This window comes from Aethalodelphis obliquidens, unplaced genomic scaffold (genome assembly GCF_003676395.1).
Source record: "Aethalodelphis obliquidens isolate GAN/ISIS:26980383/991018 unplaced genomic scaffold, ASM367639v1 scaffold3, whole genome shotgun sequence".
Taxonomy (NCBI): domain Eukaryota; kingdom Metazoa; phylum Chordata; class Mammalia; order Artiodactyla; family Delphinidae; genus Aethalodelphis; species Aethalodelphis obliquidens.
The window spans coordinates 81,642,508-81,664,989 of NW_020837947.1; the positions used below are offsets into that span (position 1 = coordinate 81,642,508).

Consider the following 22,482-nt stretch of genomic DNA (forward strand, 5'->3'; position numbering starts at 1 on the left):
GCAAAATGAGAAGACAGAGGAATTTGGTTCAAATGAGACAAAAGAAAACCCCTGAAAAGATAAGTAATTAAATAGAAATAAGTAATTTATCAGATAAAGAGTTCAAAGCATTAGTAATAAGAATAATAACTGAATTAGAGAAAACAATAGATGAACACAGTGAGAATTTTAACAAGGAACTAGAAAATATAAAAAAGAATGAGTCAGAACTGAAGAATACAATAAATGAGTAATGAAGACACACACTAGAAAGAATGAACAGCAGACTAGGTGATACAGAAGGACATATAAGTAATCTGGAAGATAGACTATGAAAATCATCCAATCAGAGCAGCAAAAAGAAAAATAAATTCTAAAAAGTGAGAACAGTTTAAGGGACCTCTGAGACAACGTTAAGCATACCAACATTCATATTATAGAGCACACAGAAGGAGAAGAGAGAGAGAAAGTAGTAAAAAAATGTATTTGATGAAATTATGGCTGAAAAATTCCCAAACCTGAAGAAGGAAAAAATATCCAGATACAGGAAGCATAGAGGGTCCCAAACAGGATGAACTCAAATAGACACACACCAAGACATATCATAATTAAAGTGGCAAAAGTTAAAGAGAGAATTCTAAAGGTAGCAAGAGAAAAACAAAGAATCATATACAAGGCAACCCCCATAAGGCTATCAACTGATTTTACTGCAGAAACTTTGCAGGCCAAAAGGGAAAGTGCTGAAAGTGAAAAACCTATAATCTAGAATAATCTACCCAGCAAGGTTATCATTTAGAACTGAAGGAGAGATAAAGAAATTCTCAGACAAGAAAAAACTAAAAAACTTCATCAATACTAAACTTACCCTAAAAGAAATGTTAAAGGGTCATCTCTAGGTGGAAAAGAAAAGGCTACAGTAAGAAGGAAGAATCTGCAGGAAAGGAAAAATCCCACCATTAAAGGTAAATATATAGTAATGGCTGTGAATCAACAACTTAAATAAGCTAGTACAAAGATTAAAAGAAAAGAATTGTAAAATCAACTACAATAAACAGTGAAGGGATCAACATGAAGATGGAAAATATGACCTTAAAAACACAAAATGTGGGGGGAGAATAAAAAATGTAGATCTTTTAGAATGTGATTGAACTTAAACGACTATCAGTTTAAAACAAGTAGAAATAGTTATAGGTCATTACATATATGTAACAACAAATCAAAAACCTAAAATAGATACACAAAAAACTAGAGAGAAAGGAACACAAGCATACCACTAAAGAAAATCATCAAACCACAAGGGAAGAAACTACAGTAACAAAAGAACAGAAAAGAATTACAAAAACAACCAGAAAACAAGTAACAAAACAGCAGTAAGTACATACCTGTTAGTTCACTTTAAATGTCAATGGACTAAATGTTCCAGTAAGAAGAAATAGGGTGGCTGATTGGATAAACAAAACAAGACCCATCTATATGATGCTTACAAGAGACTCACTTCAAACTGAAAGTGAGGGGATGGAAAAAGATATTTCATGCAAATAGAAGTGACAAGAAAGTGGGGGTAGCAGTACTCATACTAGACAAAATAGACTTTAAAACAAAGACAAAAGAAGGGCATTATATAATGATGAATGGATCAATGCAAGAAGAGGATACTATACTCGTTAACATATATGCACCCAATACAGAAGCACCTAAATATATAAAGCAAATATTAACAGATAGGAAGGGAGAAATTGACAGTACAGTAAGTCCCGTACATATGAATGAGTTCTGTTCCAAGAGCATATTGGTAAATCCAGTTTGTTCGTAAGTCCAACAAAGTTAGCTTAGGTACCCAACTAGCACAATCGGCTATATACTGCTGCTTTTACACTTGCTTCCAGACATGCTGGGCTTGAAATAAAGATACTGTACTATTGTACCCTATGCAATACTGAACAGTGAAGTACACAAAAGCTCAACCACTCGTAGAGGATGCATGCACATGACAACATATGCCAGACAAGTGAACTAACTTACCTGATCAGACATGCGAAGGCACGTTTGCATCTTTGAAAGTGCACAACTTGAAGGTTCGTATATAGGGGACTTGCTGTACAATAATAGCAGGGGACTTTAACACCCCACTTACTTCAATGGACAGATCATCCAGAAAGGAAATCAATAAGGAAACAGCAGTCTTAAATGACACACTAGACTAGTTGGACTTAATAGATATCTATAAGACATTCCATCCAAAAAGAGCAAAAGAAACATTCTTTTCAAGTGCACATGGAATGTTCTTTGGGATAGATCACATGCTAGGCTACAAAACAAGTCTGAATAAATTTAACAGGTTAGAAAATATATCAAGCATTTATTCCAACCACAATGGTATGAGACCATTACAATCAATCAATTACAGGAAGAAAAATGGGAAAACACACACACGTGGAGACTAAACAACACGCTACTAAAAAATCAATGGATCAATGCTGAAATCACAGAGGAAATCAGAAAATTCCTTGAGACAAAAAAATAAATAAAACAAAAACACAACCTTCCAAAATCTATAGGATGTAGTAAAAGCAGTCCTAAGAGGGAAGTTCATAGTGATACAGGCCTACCTCAAGAAACAAACAAACAAACAACTTTCAAATAAAAAACCTAACTTCTCATCTAAAGGAATAATAAAAAGAAAAACAGCAGAAGGGAGGAAATAATAAATATCATAGAGGAAATAAATAAAATAGAGACAAAAAGAAAAGATCAATGAAACCAAGAGCTGGTTGTTTTAAAAGATAAACAAAGTTGATAAGCCTTTAGTGAGGCTCATCAAGAAAAAAAGACAGAGGACCCAGATAAAATAAGAAATGAAAGAGGAGAAACAAAAACTGATACCACAGAGATTCAAAACATTTTAAGATAATACTACAGTTATAGGCCAACAAATTGGACAGCCTAGAAGAGACGGACAAATTTCTAGTAAAATACAATCTTCCAAGGCTGAATAAGGAAGAAATAGACTAGCTGAACAGATCAATCACTAGTAGCAAAATTGAATTTGTAATTTTAAAAAAAAGCTCCAAGCAAACAAAAGTCCAGGACCAGACAGATTCACAGAGGAATTCTACCAAACATATTAAGAAGAGCTAATACCTATCTTTCTCAAACTATTCCAAAAATTTGAAGAGGAGGGGATGCTCCCAAATTCATTCTACAAGGCCACCATTACTCTGATGCCAAAACCAGATGAAGAAACTACAAAAAAAGAAAATATCTCTGATGGACATAGATGCAAAAATCCTCAACAAAATATTAGTAAACTGAATTCAATAATATATAAAAGGGATCACACACTATGATCAAGTGGGATTTATTCCAGGGATGTAAGGATGGTTCAATACCCATAAATCAACCAATGTGATACACCACATTAACAAAGGGAAGGATAAAAATCACAGGGTAATCTGAACAGACACAGAAAAAGCATTTGTCAAAATTCAACATCCATTCATGATAAAAATTCTCATCAAAGTTGGTGTAGAGGAAACCTATCTTGACATAATAAATGACATTTATGACAAACCTATAGCTAACATCTTATTCAGCAGTGAAAACCTGAAAGCCTTTCCTCTAAAATCAGGAAGAAAACGTGTTCGCCCGTTTTTGCACTTCTATTTAATATAGTATTGGAAGTCCTAGCCACAGTAATCAGACATGAAAAAAGAAATAAGAGGCACTCAAATGGGAAGGAAAGAAGTAAAACTGTCACTTTTGGCAGATGACTTGATACTATATATAGAAAACCTCAAAGTCTCCATCAAAAAACTATTAGAACCAATAAACAAATTCAGTAAAGTTGCAGGATGTGAGATAAGCATACAAAAATCTGTTGCTTTTCTATACACTAATAATGAACTATCTGAAAGAGAAAGCAAGAAAACAATCCCACTTAAAATCAAATCAAAAAGAATAAAATACCTAGGTATAAACTTAACTGAGAAGGTGAAGTATCCATGCTCTGAAAACTCTAAAACAATATTCAGGAAATGAAGATGATACAAAGAAATGGAAAGATATCCCATATTCATGGACTGGAAGAATTAATATTGTTAAAATGGCCATGCGACCCAAAGCAATCTACAGAGTTAATGCAACCTCTATCAAAATATCAATTACAGTTTTTCACAGAACTAGAACAGATAATCCTAAAATTTATACGGAACCATAAAAGACTCTGAATAGCCAAAGTCATTTTGAGAAAGAAGAACAAAGCTGGAGGTACTACAAGCCAAGGAGCCACCAGGAGCCGGGAGTGAGGCCTGAACACACCTCTCCCGGCAGCCCCAGAGACAGCGTGGCCCTGTCAACACCTCCGGAGCTGTGAGATAACACATTTCTGGGGGTTAAGCCAGTCACTTTGCTTCATTACAGTAGCCCTAGTAAGTTAAATAGAACATGTGGCCTAAGAGGGCTGTGCTCACTTGGAAAGAAGGCCCAAGGCTGGCACCAAGTCCAGCTTCTCAGGTGCTCGCGGGAACACATTTCACCAGCTCCGAGTGTGGTGGGCCACAGAGGGGAGGGGCCGGGCCCAGGTGAGTTTCAGATTTCTCTGTAATACTGCTAAAATCCAAAAATCCGTATGTCTGTGCCTAAATCCATGATGTTTTCCAAAGCTAGTGGATCCTGGGGCACTGGGAGGGGAAGACAGGAAGTTAGGACTTAAATTTTATTTCTAAGTCTTCCAGGCCCAGAAGGGTTGCCTCCAGTGTTTCCAAGGAGGTCTTCACTTTCTGTGCTATCTTTGGGTTTAACTCACCGCTTGGAAAGACCTTGAGTGTTTGATTCTGGAGAAATGTTTTCTGTCCTTTCTAGTCTGTGCATATGAAAATGAAGTTGTGGTTTGATACTTGAAAGGAAAAACAGATTATTTTGTTAGCAAATTGGTTTTCTTGGATCAACAATCTGGAGAAGCGAACACTGGAACTGGCTGCAGGGAGACACAGCCTCAATCTCCAACAGATGAGACTGATTCTCTGCAAATTGCACCGAGGCTGGTGATGTTAAGATAACCAACTACACATTTTCCACATGCATCCTTAAAAACCAATGTGGAATGTAAAACCTGCAAGTACCTGGCCTCCACAGAGAATGCTTTTTTTTTTTTTTCCCCTTTCCCATCTAGATTGGTGTAAGGAGCTCTGGATCTGACGGCTTTAGCAGTTGACAGAATCTATCAAATTTTTCTTAAAATCCCCAGAGCTGCAGACAATGCAGAGCAGTTTGCTGGATTGTGAGATTTTCCTTGAGGGGAAGAATATGCTCGGCATTGTTGCTCCTTTGCAACCAGTCTTGCAGAATGGGAGCAGCTGTTCTGCAAATTTTTTGTGTGATGGAGAGGGGAATCTACCTTTCATTCTTTGCATCCTCAAGTGGGCATGCAAAATACATAGAAACATATAACTGTCTTGACCTCCCTCCTTAGTCTCTCTTTTCCTCACTTCCTTTTTTTTCTTCCCCAATTCTCTTTTTGATTTGTGCTGTGAGAGGAGAGGGCTGCTTATGCCTGAGCTTCTTCCTCTGATGACAAGGAAAAGTGTAGGGGAAAACGATCAACTCTTGTACAGGGGCCAAAGGCAATTACTTTGCTTTGAGGATTCCTGGGATGAGGGAATGAGCCAGGAGCTCTTTCAGGAGAGGAAGGGGAGGGGAGGTGTATGAGTGGTCTGCCACTCGTTCTCCCAGGGGCAGCTGCTTCCGCAGAATCCAGGCTGCAGGACGGCTGAGCTGCTGCGAGCTGAGGTGCCGAGGCCCAGGACTCAAGTGCAGACATTACAGAAATCAACGCCAGTTTAAACGGGAAGATTATTTTAACCTTGGAATGTCACTTTATATGTTTCAATACATGGTCCATTATTTACTCTCCAGGAAAGTTTCACTCAGGGGCCCCCTTCTCTCTGTGCTTATTTGCGACGGCCAGACCATCAGGCAGGCGATGAACTGCAAATCGAAACAAGCTCAGCATCCCCAACGGGTGGGGGTCGTGACCTGTGAGGGGCACGGCCAAGTGAAGACAGGCATCTCATTCACCATGGCACGCTTGGCCCTTTCTTTCGTGAAGCCGAGGGTGAAGAGGTGGCGGTTACAACCCAGAAAGGTGCTCAGTGTAGGTGCTGAGAAGGTGGGCCCTACCCCTCCATCCATCCTGGTGGGACCTCCACGGAACAGCCCTAACTATTCTCAGAAGGAAACAGAGTCAAGTATTTGGAAAGTTACCTTCCATTAATTCCCAGGCGGGTCTAAAGCCTTCTGATGTTAACTGGCAACGGTGTTTCATTTGGGGAAGAGAAGCTATGGTCTCCCCTCTTTACCCAGCTGTGCTCCAATTCTGAAGTCACCTTCTGAGCACAGGTGGACTAAACGCCTGTGAGCCTCAGTCCCGTAGTAACAACGGTAGTAACAATAGCTGGAGTTCTTTTAGGTGAGTCAACAGCTAAATTCAGAGAACTGGTTTGCTGTTAGCAAGACTCTCCACCCACCTTCTCCGGTCAGCCTCGTTTTGGGGGAAATATAACCTTAAAGTAAAAAATTTATGTTCTCAACTTCAGCTTCTAAAATATAAATGCACTATATATCTTCATTTAAGGGAAAACTGACTCGCTGGCAAGATAAACTATACACAGAAGTAATGCTGAGAGACTTGCAAAGAGATGGGCATTAAAAGTTTTGCAAAGGATGGCAAATATCTAAGTAGCTGAGTAGCAACTTGGTAAATTTTATACCACGGGTGGTAGTAACACACAATATTCTTTAAGTTTTTTTTTAGCTGACACTGTTAGATCAGAGCCCACTCATTCTCATTATTTTGAAGCATTTATAGTAAATCCTATTTTGTACCAGTAGATGTCATTACAGAAATGCAGTGTACTTTAACTGAGTAATTTTAGATATGCTTCTCTTACGTTTTTTCATGTGGGCCAAGCCTTATAGTTGTGAAAAAGTTGGTACAGAGAGATCTCTACAGAAAATGTTTACTAAAGGATCATACAATATACCTCACACGTTCCTCCTAATACAATATTCCCTGGAAAATCTAAGGAAATGAGAAAAGTTAAGATAGGATCATGCAGGAAGTGGAAGAGACTTTCCACACTTCTGATTTTAAATTTATCAGCCACAAACGATCCACGTCTTCATGTTGAACTTAATCTGATGGAAGAATTGGGATTTTGAATTAATTAGCTTGTCATTTTCTGTGGACCTGCTGCCTTCAAGGCCTCTGCTGGCACAGAGTGTTTCTTTGGGTTTTTAAACAGAGGAACAAAAGTAGCCAGAGGAATCTAAGAAAGGGAGACCAAGAACACAGGACAGACATAAAGGGGAGTTTCTCCAAATTTGCAGCTTATCAGTGATAAACCATGATGTAATAAGGGATCCGAGTCAGTGGCCAGAATGCCCCTCACAAAGCGATCAGACCCCAAACATGTGCTGAATGGTGAGCCAACCAGTGGTCTCACTTAGGTCTCTGAGTCACACTCGGTTGCCCACACCCATTCTTCTCTGTCTGCTGTGCTTCCTTGTAGAATTGGGGGCAAAACTGTCTTGCCTTTTGGCTGTCAGATCCTTCCATGTCATACTCCATCCAAACCAATGGGTAATTAAAAATCTTGGTGAAGTTAAAGTGGCTCCTTCCTGAGAGGTGGGAGACTTCAGTCTTGACTCATAGTATGTAAACCTTTGCTTGAGATTTTAGTGTAGCACCTGTTAGTTTGGTAAGAAATCTATCACCCGTTGCAGTACCCAGAGCTCTAAGGTAGCAAATCATCTCTTTCTGCCTTCAGGGAAACCACATATATGATGCTATCAATGGTGAAACCTGTTTTTTATGTTAATTTTTTGTATGAACTTTTGCAAACTTTGAAATAAACTTTTAAAAAGTAAAGATAGGGACTTCCCTGGTGGCACAGTGCTTAAGCATCCACCTGCCAATGCAGGGGACACGGGTTCGAGCCCTGGTCCGGGAGGATCCCACATGCCACGGGGCAACTAAGCCCGTGCACCACAACTACTGAAGCCGGCATGCCTGGAGCCCGCGAGCCACAACTACTGAAGCCTGCACGGGCCTAGAGCCCATGCTCCGCCACAAGAGAAGCCACCACAATGAGAAGCCTGCGCACCACAACGAAGAGAAGCCCCCGCTTGCCGCAACTAGAGAAAGCCCGTGCGCAGCAACGAAGACCCAACCCAGCCAAAAATAAATTAATTAATTAAAAAATAAATAACTAAAAAAAGATAAAATCCTGGTTTTGTAAAAAGATGCTGATCAAAATACTTTTTTGGAAACATTTTCCTTATGGAAAGATGTTAAGTATATGTGATTATGTTTCAAAGTCTGAGCAGTTAGCAATTAAGTTCATTTTATTTTTCAAAAATACCATCACATAAAATCTCTGTATACATGATGTCAGTGAAAGAAGCCATACCTTGTGATAATATCCATCAAGAGGCTGTTGCATTCCTTGTATTCCAGGAGGTCCCTGTATTAGAAACAAATCAAAGACATACGTAAACATTTACCAAAACAATGTGTATTTAAATAATGTATCTAAGAGCTCTTAAAATCTCACAGGTAAGAAAAAGGAAGTGTCTGTTCAGTCAAGTATTCTAATTAATAGAGAATCACATGGACATTAGCTTATCTGGTTCTTAAATGTATTTCTAGGTTAAAGCCTGCATGAATCCAAAGAAAGGTCCTAACCGGGAACACATAACATTTTACTAAAAGGTCAGCCATCAGCATATTCCTTATTAAAAGGAATCTTACCCATAAAACTCCTCAAGGCAAGAGGCTGAAGAGCTTCAGTTTATGTTTGACACTTCTTAGAGGGCTTTTATCAGTGAATTACGGAAGTGTATGCCCACGTGTTATTACCTTAAAAAATAAGGGAAAAATATTGTTTTGTTATTGCTTTACTTATTTGAATTAGTTGGGTGAACATGGGCTTCCCAAGGACTTTCAGGCCAGAAAAAGATATCTGCTGTATAACCTTGGGCTTAAGGCCTTTAAATACATGTAGTTTTCAGATGATGTGGAAATACTCATGAAGCACTCTGCTGAGCTTTGGGTGGATAGGAAGGAAGTAAAGACATTCGTCTGTCCCTAAAACTTCCAGGAAGAGAGGAAGAGAAGCGTTCTCTGAGTTTTTCAGGGATTAAATTTTGGGGAAAGGGGTGTAAGAAAATGCAAAGATTAACGTGATTTTAATTTAGGTAGTTCAGCCAAAATAGGTTCAGCTGTCTCAGAAAAGAGACTGCATATTTCATCCGCACCTCGAAAGCTCCTAGGAAGAGAGAAAATGTTACAGAAGCGAAGTTCTCAGAAGATAAGACACCAAAAGATCATGATTCAGCCAACCAAAGTCACTATTATACAAAGATGATTATTTTAAAAAGCAAACGAAAGCTTTGGAAAGTGAAGAAACATTTTAAGGAACATCTGCTAGCTGCACTCACTGATATAGGTAACGCCTTAGGTTATCTTGGAAAGATTAATGTTGGTCAACAGTTATGACGGGTGTTTCTTAGGAACGGCCTGTGAGAGAAGATCTAACATGAAGGCTTTACTTTGTGCCGTTAAATGTTGAGGACAGCAAGATGTAGTGATGGATGATAGAAGGAGGCAGATATAACTCGTGAGAAAATAATAGGCCTTGTGCGGAACGGAGCTGACCGTGGTTGGAAAGACAAACGACGCTGTTACCTTGCTGGAATCAAAACAGAGCTAATGTCAGAAAATAATTCTCAAGGCGCTATTATTTTTCAGGTTCTTTTTCCATCAGCCAGCTTTGTGTGACGTATTCCAGGTCAGGTAGTTGAAGCGAAGAGGAAAGCAATTACTGAGTTGGGGGTTGTTTCACAAAGTTTCCGGCCAAGAAGGTACAAGCTAGGAACTCATTCTTGAAGTTCAGGAGACATGAGACTCCATACACATTGATCCTTCTGCAACTATTTTTAACAAGGCAAGGAGAAATCTTAGATACCGTATGTAGTAGCATCAAAGGTAACTTAGGGGTATCTGCATAGCAGGCATTGGGTGAATGGTGAATGTGTATTGATCATAAGGTCAATTAGATCAAAGACTAGTGATGTGGTAGGTACACTTAGCTTCAGACACATTCGTCTTAGCGAAAAGGGAAAGGCTTAACAAGTGGGGCTCCTGAATACAGCGGATCAATTGATAACGTCTGTCAACTAGAGCAGAAGAACCCACCAGATAATAACGGCACACATTTAGGTGGTGTGTATCGTGCGCCAGGCATTACACCGAGGGTTTCAAATAGACTAGCTCATTTCATCTCTACAATGACACCATGACGTTATGTACCATCATTATTTCCAATTCAAAGATACAGAAAAATGAGCGTTTGAAATAGTTAACTGGCCCAAGGTCACACCCCTGGTACGTGGCAGGGCTAATATTTAATGGAGGCAGCCTGGCCCCAAACTCACTTCTTAGTTGCTCAACTCTTGTAACTTAAAAGCAGATTCACAGCCTAAAATAATTTTTGCAGGAAATTTTAAATTATGGTTATGGAAAGGAAAACTGTCCCAGTATCCTGCTCCTGCAGCAGCCATACAGATACCACGGCTTTGCTCTATTTGTGTTGGGCTGGGAGACACAGGACGCCCGAGTTAATGGGATAAGTAGACAATTACACAACAGCTGTAAAATGCTCATGAGCTCCGGGGAGACACACCTGTTCATAACCCAACTGTGCTCGCGTGTAATTACCGGAGCAGTCCATCAGCCTGGTGTGGGGAGAGACCCTGATGTTGTCTCCTACTGCAAAGAACCATGCCTGGTGTGATGAAGGGAATTAAAGATACGTTCATCTTGGGAACATATATGCTCGGTAATAGTTTAAAGCATTTAAAAAGGGTTTTTTTTTTTTTTGGCTAAAATCTTGCTAGAGGTGTAAGACAGAGAAATACCCTGTCTGCCACCAGCGTCATCAGATGCTAGTGTGAAAATGATCAACTGTTTGCATTATCAGCTCCTTAGATTTCAGTTTGGGCCACAGATTCCCAACGTCTAAAGGATGGGAAGAGCTCTGTGTTAAAGCTTCCTCGGTCCTGGTCTTGGCCGCACTTTCATTTTCCAGCCAGTTCACGCAGTATGCGGAGCTCGAAGAACCCACTTTTGCCTTTTTCCCTTCCCTGGTCTTTGCTGCGAGCTCCCTGTCACCGTCAGGGCTGGGCCTTTGGGTCAGCTTTAGCGCACCCTTGATGTTCTGAATCAAGGTCTCCGTGGCCCCTCAGCCACTCTGCTCCCTCTCTGGCCCTCCTTCCTGAACTGTCTTCCTTCCTCCCTCTTCTCTGAAAGCATCCTTCAGCTCCCCGTAACTGCTGACTGAACGTCCGTGCGCCATCTGGGTACCACTCATCTCCACACACCAGCACTCTTCATTAGGAGCTCTCTCATTAGGGGCTCCTTTCAGGATTCACAAATACATATTTTCAGGTTGTACACAACTGCCTTCTGGCCCCGTGGGTTTCCAATTAACTTTGCTAACAACCTTTGAAATACCAAAAACCTCTATGAAGAAAGTTGCACTAATCAACTTTTTTCAAAGCATGCTAAAAAACAGCTTTGCTATAAGAAGAGATAGAAAGTTTGTTATTGAAAAGTCATTTGGGCTAATTTTCAAGAAATATTTCTAACTTTCTAATGGCTAGTAGAAAAGGCAAAGACCAGTAATTATTTTTCTTATATTAAAAAAATTATTAGGAAGCCTAACCTCATTCATAGAAATGGTAAGATGAGGCATGTTTCAATAATACAGTAATTGCTGGGAAGGTTAGTGTCAGAATGAGCTTTTCTCTTAGATATATATATTCCATCTATAACATTATATATAACTTAGTGAAGCACATTTATACCGATTTATGTTTTTTTGTGTGTGTGTGTGTGTGTGGTACGCAGGCCTCTCACTGTTGTGGCCTCTCCCGTTGTGGAGCACAGGCTCTGGACGCGCGGGCTCAGCGGCCATGGCTCACGGGCCCAGCCGCTCCGCGGCATGCGGGATCTTCCTGGACCAGGGCACGAACCCACGTCCCCTGCATCAGCAGGCAGACTCTCAACCACTGCGCCACCAGGGAAGCCCTGATTTATGGTGGTTTGAGTACATGTCTATCTTTCCAGTTGGAATGAAAACGCCTTGAAGATAGGAGTTTCAATCTTTTTTATCTTATCATAACATATAGTACCCCCACCCCAGTATTTGCTGAATTCAATAGAATCTTTTGCAAGAAAAATTTTGAGGGTATAGCCAATTTCTTGCCCGTTCGTTTTGATTTCAGTTAGGAATGGTAGCAAACCGAGCAGGGGTCTTGCTGCTTCCAAACTCACAGAAAACAGGGCCAACAGATGCAGATTAATCTAAGAATCTGGCTAAATAACTGAAAACAAAGCTGCAGTGAGCTCCAGTTAGTAGAAAAGAGCTTATGGATGGATTTTTGACCAGAATTACAACATGGAAAGTTGTCTCCAATTCTGAGAGAAAAATCAATAGTACTCTTTAGAAAATATTTGGGAAATCAATTTCTTTTTCTTTTAAACACAGATCCTTTTATTTATCTTAAATATTTGCTCTAAATGAGTTTTTTCATTGTCTCTTGGGATTTAATTAACTTAAAAGTTGTAATTTTAGAATAGATTGTTTTTCAGAGAAGGTTTCTGCTACAAAGTTTTAGTGGCTAAGGAGATACCAGCACTCCAACCCCTCCCCCCCAAAATTGCTGAAAACTCTCAAATTGCAAAATACGATTTCTGAAGCAAGGAGGGGATTCATTAAGTGTTTATACTATGGTTATACTTCAACACAGAGACCTCAAGTTGTCCTTTATGGGATTACAGTGGGGATGTGGGCCAGATAGCACGTATTAGGTGAAATTTAAGGTTCCTGGGAAGGGGCTCTTATTTCTGAAAATGTCTCACCCACCTTCTGGTTTATGCCTGCCTAAAACTTCATATAGAAAGACTGGTTTATTTGGTGTTGGGTTTTGGGAGATGTAATACTAATGTTTCATATGCATACAGCTCAGCATAATTCTAAATACGTTTTCACTTATATTTTCTTAGATGGCAGGGTAATGTGACTGCAAAACACATCACCTTATTTGATTCTCATAAAGACTATGTGAGATGGGTATGATTATGTTCTCCATCTGACAGGGAAAAACCGATAGATCTACCCCCAAATCACGCAATAAACAAATGGTAGAACCATGTATAAGAGTTGTTCCACTTGAATATATTCTTATGAATCATTCAGTAAGTATTTCCTGAGAGCAAGTTGGATGGGACAAAAAAGGGGAGGAGGAACGGGATGCTATGTGGCAGGTGGGACAGGAGAAGGCAGCACCGAGGGAGGAGAGGGTACAGAAAAGGGGGGAGTGCAGATCTTGAAGACTGTGGCTTCGCAGCCCCCCAGGCCTTTGGCACTCACTTTCTGGCATGAGGCGCTGAGAAATGTAGTTAAGTCTTAAGACGAACTTTGATTGTAAAAAGTGGGACTCAGAGGAGAAAGCTACAGGAGGATGATAATCAAAGAACTTGGAAAGGTATCAACACTTTTGCTTTAGAAATGGGAGGTCCTGGATTAAATCCTGGGAAAGAAAGTAAAACATAATGAGCAGATGGAAGAGAATGATAAAATGGGATAATGATAAGAATATTAATAAATGGCAATAGTAACCCTTGGAAAGTAATAACTGTGTGGCAGGTACGTATGTTATTGCATTTTGCTTTTACAGCAGTCCAATGAGGTAGGCATTATCCTTATTTTACTTATAACAAAAAGTTTACTATCTCACCCAAGGTCATACAACTAGCAGACAACAGCTAGATTTCAACCAAGATGGCCTGACGCTGTATCTTTGATATTTTAACTCTTTCCTTTATCTGCCTCACAGTGAGAGGGATGACAGAGAAAAAAAAAAAACCAAAATCAATCATCTTAAAGCTGGTTAAAAACATCACGTAGGGCACTCAAGGGTAAAAGACTGCAGATCTATTAATGAGGGACAGAATCTACGAGGGCCAAGCACAGGGAGCTCCGGGACGCAGTGTAGACGCAACTTTTCAGAGACTGGACAAGAAGAGATCAAGAGGAGAGCGACCAGAATGGGAGGAGGGTGAGGATAAGAGAGAGGAACCACAGGCAGATACAAGAAATGTTAAAATCAAGGAGGGCCTGGATGAGAGAGAGGTGAGAGGGAGACTTCTGAGAGGGAAAAGGAAAGAAGTTGGCAATCTTGATCGGCACCTTAAGTAACGTTTGAAGTTCAAATGATACCAAATGAGGGGTAGAGTCTTGGCATTTAGGAGATGGTAGAAGAAAAACAAACACACACATGGTCAGAGCTGGTGGGAAAAAGACTAGAAGCAAGAGAGTAAGACTGCTTAGGGATCATATTGATAGGCTGAAATTCCTACGCGCGTGAAATTGCAGTGGATGAACGGTCATGGGAAAGTAGTCACCCTTAGTAAGAAGACGAGAGACCCTTCAAACAAACTACAGTTGTGCCATTGTGTTCCTGTGGAAGAGCGATTTGTGGATTGCCATGTGGGATCTGAGGGATTTAAGTGATACAGCAATACACTGGTTCAAGCATTGGTCAAGGGCATCTTCTGGGGACTTCCCCTCAAAAAGGTAAGAGCAGTTTTTGTTAGAAGCCAGCAGCCAACGCTTAATCTTGGTGAAGCTCTGGAAATTCTGAGCAGCAGTGATCGTCTCTTGTCTCAGCCAGGTCCCCCGCGCCCCACCCCAGAGGCATACACGTGCACTCTACTTTGAAAGATCAGTAGCTCCTAAGTATCTCTATATGAGATATTGCCAGCAGCCCTGGTTCAGAAGTTCAGAAGCAGCGTGATTAACAGGCGAAGGATCGCAGCGAAGCAGCGCTTCTGGGTCTTGAATGAGAAGTTTTCACATCTGCCACTTTGGACATTTTTCAAATGCATCCCTCTGTGTATTCCAGAAGTGCTCACTGGAGCTGGGCTTGTCTCTTCTGGCCTGCACACTGAGCTGTGTAATTGAGGGAACTCAAGCAGAGGCAGTTTATGGTTATATGAATAAGCAAAATACTCAATATGTGACCTGATTGTTTTCCAAAATTACACAGCCGCTGGTTTCACTTGTCATTTTGGAACAGGGGTGGGAGGATGAGGCTGTGACAGTGAATGCATTCAATGGGTGTAATTAATCCATTTCATAAAAGCAGATTTTCTACATTATGCTGTGAGGCTCAGAAGTTTTTAACACTTTACCTTCCAAGGGAGAAGAAAAAATCATTTTCTAAAGGAGCTTATTTTCCCTGATACCATGAAACAAATCCATCTAATTGGTTATAAAGCCCATTGCATTCTTGATAGAGTGCCTTGCTGGGACATTGATGACTGATTTCCATGGTATGAGAGTCAGAAAAAAATGATTCCTCCCCTAACACTGCGATTCTGCTTATCCATCCATAAAATGTTTCATACTCATTTCCCCTCAGTATGTCCTGCAAAAGCAAAAATGTTACGTGTCAGCTTCCTGTAATATAAGGGGCAGCAGCCTCTAGAGGGGCCTTGCCTCCCCACCGAAGCCACATCACTGACCGTGCATGAGGTGATTAAAGCCAGCGGGGCATGAGAACTAGTAAGGATGGAGATTGCGAAACAAATGATCTGTATCCAGTGGCATCGCCCAAAGTTCACCATCAACAGAAACCATACCTGGGGAACAGCTGAGCTTGCACTCCCCTGTCTGACCTCAGGAATCTCTCAATACACCTCTCAAATCTGAAGGGAGGTTGGCTTACACAGCCTGCACCTATCAGTGCTTTGAGATTCCACTTATGTAACTGATAATATTCACTCTCTTTCAAAGTGTTGGTACATGTCGATCCCAAACTCCCTAACTATCCCTTCCCCTCACCATTTCCGCCGCCCACCCCTGTAACCATAAGTTCTTCTCTACGTCTGTGCTCAATAGTATGTAACAACCTAAATGGGAAAAGATTCTGAAAAAGAATAGATACATGTATATGTATAAGTGAATCACTTCGCTAACACGAAGCGTTAATCTAACACAACATTGTTAATCAACTACGCTCCAATATAAAATAAAAAAGTTTAGACAAACAAGTGTTGGTAGGATGACAGTGCTTCCTAGACAGAGAAAACGTGATTCCCAGGCAAACCGCAGAGACTTCAGACAGCCAGGCTGATGGCACTGGCTTGCATGCTGCCAAGTTACGTAGAGGCCAAGGGCATGTATACACAACTCGAATGGTTGGGGACATTCTGGACAAAAGCAAAGTGACGTTTTATTCTGTGGTGACTGGAGCCTCCACTTTCAACTCAAATGTCGGCCATCAAGGTTTCCTTCCGATCTGTAGGTCATACTCACGATAAATATGCAAGTGACATGTCTTGGCCCAACTGAACCGCACGGTTACAGAGGGTACACTCAGGGAAGTTCTAGGAAAGAACACTGAATGGTTTCATTTTTAAAACACTTTGCCCCATCCTGCAAAGGATTTCAGGCAAAAGAGAAGATGCTGACACTCCAGGCCGGTGAAGAAGTAATTAGTGATATTAACCTCAGCCCATCCCACAGGATGCTTTTCCTGTTTTGTCAAAGAAATTTGGAATATTTCAAGCATGTTGAAAAGTACAGAATATAAGAGGATAAATCCCCGTGAATCCACACTCCAGTGTTGTCAGGTCCTAACCGTCTGCCATATTTACTTTAGATCTCTTTTCCTTTTAACGAAATTACAGATATAACTGAAGCTCCTTCCAGGCTTACTTTCTACAGAATTTCCTCTCATGTTTCAGGTTCCCCGGATAATGCTGAAAACTTGTTGCTTCTCTACTCACATAACTTCTTTTAGTCTCTCCTTGGATGGAAACAATTTCCTACCAGGTTGTAGCTGCTGTGAAGAGAAAACTGACTGAAGGGGTTTAGCTAAGCCCCTTACTTCTGGAGGCCCAGCCTTTTCTTATTGTTAAAATGGAGATAATCTTTTCTTGCCTGTTTCACAGAGTTATACGGCGGTAAAATTAAATGCTGTATGGAGATATTTTTGTAAACTATATCAGCAAATACAAATTATAAGATTATTTAGGAAACAAGTCTCCCTTTTTGAATATTTCTCAAAGGCCAATCAGATTTATTAAAACCTTACTGTTTACTTCCCACAAAGAATCAGTATTGAATCTATGCACTGGCCCAATAACAAGTTTGGTGACCATATATCAAGGATTTCAAATATTCTGTCCCATCATTGCTATACACAACGTCTGTCATTCAGAAGTCTTAATAGTTGGTTTCAATAACACGACCCCAAATGAAGAAAAGGAGTCAGTGGCTGTAAGAACATAAAATCCTTTTCTTCCCAAGTGTACCTATAATTAGTAAAAAACTCAGGCAGTCAGAAAGTGGCTAATAATGTCTCACTGCTGCTGCTCATTGGGAGAAAAAAAAGAGAAGTAATTAGGGAGTGGAGCCCAAGTGCTGGTTTTCACATTCTCCACCTGAGACCCCAGCTGCCTCACAGGCATGTCTACGGATTCCGTGGCCACGCAAGGTGACACTGGAATGTTAGTAATGTTGGCAACAGCTGTTTTGTCTGGTACCGTGGCCCCAGTGGGGGACGAGTGGCAATAAAAATGATTAACTGGCCATGCCTCCATTTTATAGGTCTTAGGTATCTTTATTTTTAACTCTGAGGAAGTCATCTTATTTTTATTATGAATAAAATTACTATTCCCGTTGACACAGATAAATGGTTAGGTTCTTTTCCTCCAAAGATATCAGTACAGTACATGGCCTTTAGCCATTAATAGACCAAAGAGACTAAAGTTCTTTGCTGAAAGGAAAACTGAGAAACAGAAAACCCTGATCAATTCAAAGCTTGTAGACGGATGTTCAGACTATGAACTGGATTCCCACTGATGCATGATGGTTCTCAAAATGCATATAGTCACACAGAGTATTTTAGCAAGAAGTCAAATGTTTTAATTGGACATTCTTGTCATCCACTTTATTGAGCAGTCCAAAATGTGTCTTGGGGACTAACTTCCCTTAGGGGTGGGCCTTGCTAACATTAACTTTGCACCATGGGTCCTCAGTGCATAGGAAATAAGGCTGGAGATGAAGACGGAAAAGGTGGGGATAGTGATGGATAACAGGGCACAGATGCAGGAAGGCATTAGTTCCACGGTGTTTCCAGAGCATAGACTTTCATAGTTATAACTGCTCATATCAACCTGTAGCCTATCAGAAAGGAAGCCTCAGGTGTAGCTGTGGGGAGGAAAGAATGAGACTTGTATGTGATGAGATTCTCCGTCTCCAAGGAAAAACATGGTGTCCCCTGGATTCAGGCTGGGCTGAAGTGAAATGGGCAACTGTCAAAGCTTTGTCTGTTTCCTTCTTTTCTCAGCAAACAAGTCTGTTCCCTGTCCATGCAAAGACTAAAAACGATATGCTACAATGATGCTGCCTTTAGAATTATCATTAGGAATAATAATTTCATCACATCAAAATAAAAATCTAACCGCCTGAGATAAAAACACAAAGACCTAAAAAAGGGAGATGTGACCAGTTGATTATTTTCCTTGCCACTTATTCTCCCCCCGACCCTGCTCCCCAATTCCACTCTCATAAGACCACTCAGCTCCAAAGCCTCCTCTGGCACTGTTCTCCTAGCTCCTTTCTGTTTACTGAATCCAGCAACCTCTCTCCCACCTCAGGCCCTTTGCACTTCCTGATCTTTGTGGCTGGAAAATTCTTGCTCTGGGCCTCACACTGCTGGCTCCTTCTCAAGTAATGTCACCTAGATGCTCAGAGATGCCACCTGGACCACCTTAACTAGGGCAACAACTCTTCCTCCCAAACCACTCTCACGCTACCCAGTTTATTCCCCTGCAGTACTGCATATTAAGCTGACATTGTTTTGTCTACCTATGGAATTGCCTCTTCACCATCGGTCCCTCACCCTACACACACATGATAGAGTGTAAGTTATTGAAGGTAGAGACCTTAGCTTTATTTATTTATTTTTTTGTTTGTTTGTTTTTGTTTTTTACGGTACACGGGCCTCTCACTGTTGCGGCCTCTCCTGTTGCGGAGCACAGGCTCCGGACGCGCAGGCTCAGCGGCCACAGCTCACAGGCCTAGCCGCTCCGTGGCATGTGGAATCTTCCCGGACCGGGGCACGAACCCGTGTCCCCTGCATCAGCAGGTGGACTCTCAACCACTGCGCCACCAGGGAAGCCCGAGACCTTAGCTTTAATTTGTCTGTTTTTTTTTTTTTTTTTTCATAAACCACTGTATACTCAAGGTTTGTAACAGTCATTAACACATGCTAGGTGATCGAGGTAAGTATGTGTTGGATAAATGAATTCAATTTCACATCCTAAATTCACTCTTTTAACCATGTATCCTGCTCTGTAACCACAACCTTCAGGACTGAGCAATGCCTCATGCATTAAAGGTGAAAGAAGTTCTACACTGAAATTAAAATGAAAATGGAAACAACATGGTTGTATATGTTTTCAATCTTATGGTTCCTTTAGAAAAGAAGCACAAATTCCACCAGAGTCAGCTCCCACAAAAACTCACGCTGTAGAGTTTTATCAGCGTGTTACAATAAGTCAGCATTTTAGAGAAAGCTAAGGGCTTTCACTTCTAGAGGGCATCCGGTTGACATTGAAAATGACTGTCGATGAGCTAGCATTTGTATTTAAAATACAGGATAAGCATAAGATGCAACAAAATCCTGAAAATAAACTTTGAAAATCATGTAGATTTATAATTAAGCCTCGAACACTGAGCAATCTCCAGACCCTGGACAGCCTCCTGAGGGCTGAACAGTCATTCTTCTAGAGCTTTCCCAGTGGAAACAGTAGAGGGAGCTCCTGGTCCACATTACAAATCATGTGAATTTCTGTGACACACGTGAGCCCCACCGCTCAATTCTCTTACTGCAATAATGAAACAATGCACAAAAACAATGCCAGAGAAAAAAAAAAGAAAGGAAATCAAGGGCCCTGCCTGCAACAGAAAGGAATAATAACACATTTTCCAATTAATGTGGTTTTTAATAAACACGTTTGCAGGGATGATGAATGAGAAGTGACGGAAGTGTCAAACGGGTGGGCTAAGACATGCCGCCTTTAATGGCTCATTAGTTAAACTCTTCTGTTCCGCCTCATTGCCAGCTGCTCTGCTCTCCCTTCTAAAGGAATGAAAACCTGGAATACTCTGAAATAAACTAAGGCATTTCAAGTCTCGAGACTCTCGAAGCCTCATCATCCTAACACGAGGCCACTATTTTCCATTCCTTTATGCTACTCAGATAACTGGAAGGCTTGAAAGACAAAGAAATTTTTACTGGAGAGTGAGAGAATAAAGGTGGGTTTAGCGGTCCATTTCTGGGTCTCAAGTCTACAACCCCTACTTATACTTGTGTGATCCTGGGCAAGTTACTCGATGTTTCTAAGCAACCTTTACCCCATTATAAAATGAGCATCATTTCTACTTCTCATGATAGTTGTGAGGATTACATAATGCGCTGGCAGTGGAGCACCGAACACAGAGCTAGGGCTGTAATCACCTCTCCCAGTCCATTTCTCTCTCTTCGGTGGAATATGTTTCCTCAGGAGTTACTGCTATTTCCTTCCCCAGGGAGAGGCTTAATGCTCTCGTGCTTCCTCTCTGAAAACTGCTCTCAATCATAATCTTAGGGGCTTCCCTGGTGGTGCAGTGGTTAAGAATCCGCCTGCCACTGCAGGGGACACAGGTTTGAGCTCTGGTCCGGGAAGATCCCACATGCCGTGGAGCAACTAAGCCCGTGTGCCACAGCTACTGAGCCTGCGCTCTAGAGACCACGAGCCACAACTACTGAGCCCGTGAGCCCCAACTGCTGAGCCCGCGTGCCTAGAGCCCGTGCTCTGCAACAAGAGAAGCCACTGCAATGAGAAGTCCACGCACCACAAGGAAGAGTAGCCCCTACTCACCGCAACTAGAGAAAGCCTGCGCGCAGCAACAAAGACCCAATGCAGCCAAAAATAAATAAATCATTTTAAAAATCATAATCTTAGTGTATTTGCAGGTATCATCAGTCCAAGACATTGCTACTTAATGGTTTCCCTCCAATGAAGAATATTCATTCAAAACAAGATGACAGAAGTTACTTGGGGGAATTTGGGAGCTTTTCTCTTTGTATAGGTAAGATCAGCTCTGCTTATTAACAGGAAATTGGACCAATACTTTATAAAAAGTGATGAAGGGCTGTGGCCAGCTCTGTGAACCAGTTAGTTGCCCCTCAATTACCAGCATCTCAATAAGAATAACTTTATGTATGCAGATTACATGTGTCTAAGTTTCAACTAAACCTTCCTCAAAGAGAGGAAAAGTTGCTATTAAGTATGGGAAGCTAAATTGGAGTAATATATATGACTTTGATGAAACAATACTTCATAAAGAAAATCTAATAACATTAGTTCAAAGATCTACTTTTAGTAAATATTCCTTTATTAGATTCTTTCCCCTAGAGAATGTACTCTCTCAGGGTGAAACAGATTGTCCTTCCACACACACAAAGTTGTGGGAAATTCTTCTTTCTAAACAACTAATCTTTTTGGTACAAATGTTTCTTAAGAAAGTGAGAAAATACAAATCTGGCTTCAGAACAATCACAAATAGAATGGTTGGTTAAAATGTTTTAATTATTTGAGTTGCTTCAGGCCATTAGAGATTTCTTTCTTCTATTTTAAAAAAATCTTCATTGACACTCCCCAGAATAACAACACTACCTTTGATGTAGGGAACATCTCTAAAGCCCTGGAGGGGAGAACATTTTCTTGAAGAAATTGAGCAAAGTATGCTCTTATCAAAGGATCCATGCCTCCTAAAAACTCCTATTCCTTGGTTCTTTTCAGACAATCCCACTGGTCAGAGTAAATCATAAAAAATTTTCCCTTAACTTTTCTGAAGGCTAATTGCTCAAACATATATAGTAAAATTATATACTATTCTGTTCACTCATTTGAGGGACATTATGTGTTATTTGATTATTGCTTGATAAGAGAGAAAATTAATATTTTTTTATAGTTCACATTGTCATAAGACATTCTAACACATGCTTTAGGAATCTCAGACGCCAGCCAGTAGGGTGAGTCAGACACCATCTCCCAGTCTCAGTCGGAAGGATCTTGGTGCCTACCAACCTTTCCTTCTTTCTCTTGTTACCTTCCTTCCTGTTGTGAAGGGGGGAGGGCTCATCTCACATAAGGTACAAAGTGGAAGAAGACAAACAAATGAAAAACAACAACATTTTGATCTAAAAATGCCCACAAGTAAAGGGGGACGTCTCTTAAGCTCTACGTCAGTTGTAATAAAATACAAATGACTAGTAAATACTATGATAGCTGCAACGGCTCTCACTCTCTCTCAGCATTCC

The 22,482-nt window shown here is 40.8% G+C and overlaps 1 protein-coding gene and 1 long non-coding RNA gene across 2 annotated transcripts in view; one reads left to right on the top strand and one right to left on the bottom strand.

The window, feature by feature from the left end:
• COL19A1 (collagen type XIX alpha 1 chain) overlaps positions 1–22,482 on the bottom strand; it is a 349,797-nt gene that overhangs the window by 79,443 nt on the left and 247,872 nt on the right. Inside the window, exon 16 of the mRNA XM_027093224.1 lies at positions 8,448–8,501. Coding sequence (XP_026949025.1) covers positions 8,448–8,501 — 54 coding nt within the window. The remainder of the gene's footprint in view (positions 1–8,447; positions 8,502–22,482) is intronic.
• LOC113612940 (uncharacterized) lies at positions 1,245–20,795 on the top strand. Its single transcript, XR_003430028.1, has 3 exons — positions 1,245–1,416; positions 15,082–15,084; positions 20,765–20,795. It is a non-coding gene; the product is annotated as an uncharacterized LOC113612940 (long non-coding RNA).